At 43.1% G+C, this 5,605-nt stretch overlaps 1 protein-coding gene across 3 annotated transcripts in view; it reads left to right on the top strand.

Moving 5' to 3' along the window:
* Window positions 1-1,511: 1,511 nt before the first annotated feature.
* Window positions 1,512-5,605, top strand: part of DRC9 (dynein regulatory complex subunit 9) — a 49,184-nt gene continuing 45,090 nt past the window's right edge. The window contains exons 1-2 of one of the 3 annotated variants that reach the window (XM_027774213.1): window positions 1,512-1,714; window positions 4,902-4,972. In XM_027774213.1, the coding sequence (XP_027630014.1) occupies window positions 4,935-4,972 (38 nt within the window). In that variant the 5' untranslated portion in view covers window positions 1,512-1,714; window positions 4,902-4,934. Of the gene's footprint in view, window positions 1,983-4,901; window positions 4,973-5,605 lie in introns of all 3 variants that reach the window. The other 2 variants (XM_006154547.3, XM_006154549.3) reach the window with 2 other exon arrangements.

Genomic DNA, 5,605 nt, shown 5'->3' with positions numbered 1-5,605 from the left:
CTCTTTATCTTTTCAATAGGAAAATGAAGCAGATTGCCAATAATAATTCTAAAGTATATGCCACACTTACTTTTTTGCTTTGTACACATAGGCACACCTCTTGCCTAAATAGAATTCCGTTTCATCTCGTGCATAAACACCTTCAATTTTAAGAAGAGCTGTGTGCTCCCTTTGGTTCCTGAGACCCCGCTTATAGCCAGCAAAAATGGCCTTGGACCACAGCCTTAAAAAAAAAACAAAACCAGAAAATACATTAACGGTGGGCTGTTATTATAGAAGATCTCATTTACACTGTTTTCAACAAACCAACCATCGGTATAATTACCCTTGTGATGATGTCCTCCCCACCCAAAAGTTACCTAACATCTCATTTTTTTCCTAAGCTCTCGTTTAGGTTTCATGTCTAACAAAAACCAGAAAGCAATGATACTTAAAACACGTACCTTCCAGACATAGTTGCCTTTTAGAAGTCCTGTTCCCAGCAGGCCTTGAACAATAAAAAGTCTCAGTTTAAATAATTCTGCAATACAAGTTGTCCCCTTTAGGTCTGTTTAGAAAATTCCTTTCTCACTAGCATTTCACTTAACCGTATGAAGAATAGACATAACATCTACGGAAAGCGCCACGACTGGCAAGCCTTTCAGACCTCAGAGAATAGCCTATGTCCAAGCAAACTGCAAAATGAACAGGAAACTAAGTGGTGAGGCTGCACTGAACGAACTCCTAAAAACTCCAACGCGAAAGCCCTAACGCTAAAAAAACCCATGCCACTATGAGATAAAATTGAGAAAGAAAATTCACCAAGTACAGCCGTACACAGAAAACTTTTACGTATTGGCTGGGGAAGAAAAGCCTAGGAAAGGGAGTTTGCAGACAAGCAAAGTAGGGTTAAGTCAGGAAGAAAAAAAAAAAAAAAAACCCAGCCTAAAAGATCCACTGCCTGACTGGCGACTGCAAACCGACCGTGCATCTATTTCACTCGGCTAGGGCCCAGGAAGCAGCTCCGATCACCCGGGCACTCGTTCGCCGGGCGGCAGGGTACCAGCACGATCAGTCCTACATCTCCTCCATCCCGTCCTCTCACTTCCCGAAAGCCATAACAATCGCTGGCTAGCAGGTGCTCCGAGCCGCATAGACATTGCGCCGACATACACAGTGAAGCCCACCTCGATTATTTGTTCCCAAAGTTCAGCAGCAGGATCCTCACTCACCTCCACAGGCCCCAAGATGGCGGAAAAAGGAAAGCAAAGTCCGGCCGCGTGGCCTTGTGGGAAAAACACCTCTTCGCTCCGCCCCAATTTAGGTATCTTCCGCAACCGCCCGGAAAACGAGCCTCAGAAATTGTCTTCGCACTGAAATAGCCACATTCAAGAATACTCTTACAGTTCTTCTCCTAAATCTTTTCATAGTTGTAATCTATGACATGTTTTATTTGGGAAGAGAAAGGCAATCGGATAGCCAGCTAAAGGAGGAGCGGAAATGGTCCCCTACGGTTGTGCGTTGCCATAGAAACACCTTAGCGTGGTTCCTGGATCTAGGTTTACCGAAAGGCAGCTGGAAAGGCGAAGTGGGACTGGCGTTGGTCTGCACGCCCCGGATATCTGGGATTGATTCGCGAAGTGGCGGGTGTTTTTCCCTGCTGCAGCACACGAAGAGGGCGGACGGAGCTCGCGGCGTCGGGCCCACCTGGGAGAGAAGAGGCGGGAGCACCGAGGCAGGAGGAGCGCCGAGGCAGAAGAGCTCTTATCTTTACCACCTTCTGGGCTTGTTTTTGTTCTTTCTCCTTTCCTCCTCTCTATTCCTTTACCTCTTTCAAGAAATAAGTTTTTACTTCCATTTTTCGCTTTGACTCCGAGAGAGAGGGGGACAGCCCGCTAGGAGGCATTATAGCCTTTTTAGGAGAATTCTTTTCAGCCACCAGGCAAACTGCAGCACCGCGCCACGCGTAATAGTCCTCAGCAAACACTTGTAGATTAGATCAGGTTAGTGGATCTCAGAGATTTACATTTCCTAAGTATGGCGCATTTACCACGTACCAAGATTTTCTTCAAGGCTTGGAAGACCTTGCCATAATCAAAACAGAATTTTTTTTTTGAAGAATGATTTTATTTAACTTTATTTATTTCATTTGACCAGAGAGGGACAGAGTCAGAGAGAGAGAGAGAACACTAGAAAGTAAGCCTCCAGGTCCAGGACCCGAACCAGGTCCAGGACTCGAACCGTGATCGGCCACGTGGGAGACCACGGCCCTTAACCACCATGCCACCTGCTGGCCCCAACAAACAGAAATTTCTGCCCTCAAGAAACTTATATCCTATTAGGGGGAGCTAGACGATTAGCAAGGAAACTATGGCACATTAGAAAATGATAACTTTAAAAAAATTATTATTTAGTTTTATTTATTCCTTTATTTTATTTTTTTGGAGAGATTTTTGCTATAGGGCATAAGTGCTTGCTAGACAGACAGAGAGACAGAAAGTTAGAAATCACCCCCCCAGGGGGGATGGCCATGCTGCAATCCTTTCTCCTCCATTCTCTTTTCAGGATCTTGGGCACACACGCACACGCTTATGTGCCCAACGTGAGTTTTAAGCCACCAGGTCTGGGAGTCGAACTGCGGTCAACTACATGGGAGTCCAGCGACATAGCCATTACGCTAACTGCTGGTCCCTCATTCATTTAATTTGACCAGAGACAAAGAGAAAGTAAGAAAGCAAGCCATCAGGTCTGGAACTTGATCTGTGGTTGGCCACGTGGGAGTGTCCAGTGCCTTAACCACTGATAACTTCTATGGAGAAAAATTAAGCAGAGAGGCTTCTGTAAAGGAGGCTTTTTTTTTTATCATTTAACTTTATTTGTTATTGTTATTATTATTACTATTTTAATTTGACCACAGAGAGAGAGAGCTAGAGAAAGGGAAAGTGAGAAAGCAAGTCATCAGGTTGAGGACTCCAACTGCAGTGGGCCATGTGGGAATCCAGTGCTTTAACTACCACATAACCTGCTGACCCCAGAAAGCCATTTTAGGGTTGTGAACAGAAGACACAAAATGACTTCCATTTTAATAGGACCACTGTACTGAGATTGAATGGGCAGGCAAGGGCACAAGGAAGACGATCAATTAGGATACAGCCATAACTATCCTGATGAGAGATTATGATGTGTAGATGGGGGTGACTGAGAACTGGAATTCTGAATACACACACACACATGTGTGTATATATGTGTGTGTGTGTGTGTGTGTGTGATATATATATATAAAACCTCCTTCACAGCAGCCTCTCTGCTTAATTTTTCTCCATAGAAGTTATCAATGGTTGGGGATCAGCAGATGGCATGGTGGTTAAGGCACTGGACACTCCCACATGGCCAACCATGGTTCGAGTCCTAAACCTGGTGGCTTGCTTTCTCACTTCTCTTGTTCTCTCTGTGTCTCTCTCTGGTCAAATGAAAAGTAAATGAATGAATGAATAACATTAAATAAAATTCTTTAAAAAAAAAAAGTTATCAGTGGTTAAGGCATTGGACACTCCCACAAAGCTCAAGTCCCAGACCTGATGGCTTGCTTTCTTACTTTCTCTCTCTCTGGTCAAATTAAAATAAATGAATGAATAAATCATATATATATATATTCACACACATACATACACACATTAGAGAGGGCATGTGCACTTTCCAGGGAGAGAGAGACAGAAATAGGGAAAGTAGAAAGCATCTCCCATGTGGAATGGTCATGCTGCAATCCCTTCTCTTCCATTTCTCCCTCCTTTCACAACTTTGGGGATGCACACATGGCCTGGTGTTCTTCAAACCACTGGATCTGTGCATTGAACCATGTAGTGCACCATGTGGGCACATTCTCTTACTCTTTAGATCTCTTTATGGAATCTTCCATTTATGTACTCCATATGGGTCATTCTGTCAGAGCACAGAAATTGGTGGCAATGGCTCTAGAGAGACAAATACCAGATACCCAAAAGAATGTCACTATTTCAAGCCGAAGAGTCAGTGGGGATTTATAAGATGAAGAAATGAGGGAAAGAATAGTTCAAGTTGAAATTAAAATTACTTTGGAGGCTGTTAGGACAGTTGAAGTAAGAAACAAGGGACCAGCTGATGGGATAGTGGTTATGTTACTAGACTCCCATGTAGTTGACCATGGTTCAAGTCCTGAGCCCAGCAGCTTAAATTCACCCTGGGTGCATGTGTGTACATGCCTACGATCCCAAGAGGAAAATGGAGGAGAAGGGATTGTGGCATGACCATCCCCCTGGGGGTGATTTCTCACTTTGTCTCTCTGTCTCAATCTCTCTGGTGAGCACACATGCCCTATTGCAAAAATCTCTCTGGGGGAAAAAAATAACAAACAGCAAGGTCTTAGGGGATATTGAAATAGAAGATAAAATCCACAGGAATTGGCGATGGTTTGGATTGGGGGGAATGCTGATGTCAAGATAGAGGTGATGGCAGGAATGATTCCTGGGTTTCTGGCATGAGGAATGAGAAACCAGACCAGTATGATTCTACGTGAGTGTGGCCCCGTCTAATCTAGGTGAAACACGTTTACCCTTGGTGGAAGCCTTAAAGATGGAAAAACAGAGAAACAGCATAATAAACAAAATTCTGCTTAATATCATACCATTTCCTCTGAAGACTGCCCGTGCACAGAAAATTTAGCTAGTTTATTATATCTGTTTTTCAGTTTGCATAAAGATTTCGTTTTATGTGTTTGATAATCATATATTAATACTCCTTTATTTCTGGATCTGCTGTACTAAGAAAAACAGGGATAAGCTACAACTCTTATAATTTAATTTTTACTTCTTGAAAGGGGATAGAAATAACTGAAGCATCCTCGAACATTCCCCTAAACTAATCTCAATGTTTCCTTCCTATTTTAGGTGACTGCATTTTTGTGAGATTTTAAATGTACCATGGAGGGTAACAAAACTAACTCAAGAGGAATGGAAGAGTATGTTTAAAATTCCAAGTGTGTGTGTGTGTGTGTGTGTGTACACACATGTATGTAATGCTTTCTGTTAAATTTCTGTGTGTTATAACAAATTACTGCCAAACCTAGTGACTTCAAATGTAAACATTCACTGTCTCTCACAGTTTCTGTAGGTCAGGAGCTTGGTGAATGGTACTGGCTTGAGGTCTCTCATAAGGTGAGGTTGGCCAGAGGCTGCAGTCTTTTGAGGACTTGGCGAGGATTAGAGTATTCACTTCCAAGATGGCTCATTTTCAGAGCTGGCAAGTTAACACTGGCTGCTGGCAGGAGGCCTTAGTTCCTACCTTTATGAAAGTCCTCACGTGTCCTCACAACAGGCAGCTGACTTCCCTGAGAGAGATGACAGAGTAAGATTGAAGCTACAGTGTCATCAGCTAGCCTTGGAAGTCACATATGGTCATTCCCACAGTATCCTTTTTGCTCCATCGGTTAACCCCATTCAACGTGGGGTGACACAAGGGCGTGAGTACTAGAAAGCGAGAACCATTTGGGGCACCTTGAAGTCTGGCTACCACATTCTGTTTGACTTTGTTTTTTTTTTTTGTTTTTTTTTGTTTTTTTTTTTTTGTTTTTTTTTTTTTGAGGGTTTTTCAC

The sequence above is a fragment of the Tupaia chinensis genome, unplaced genomic scaffold (genome assembly GCF_000334495.1).
Source record: "Tupaia chinensis unplaced genomic scaffold, TupChi_1.0 Scaffold000415_1, whole genome shotgun sequence".
NCBI lineage: Eukaryota > Metazoa > Chordata > Mammalia > Scandentia > Tupaiidae > Tupaia > Tupaia belangeri.
Note: the sequence above shows the minus strand (reverse complement) of the source record. Positions and strands in the feature narration are given on the sequence as shown.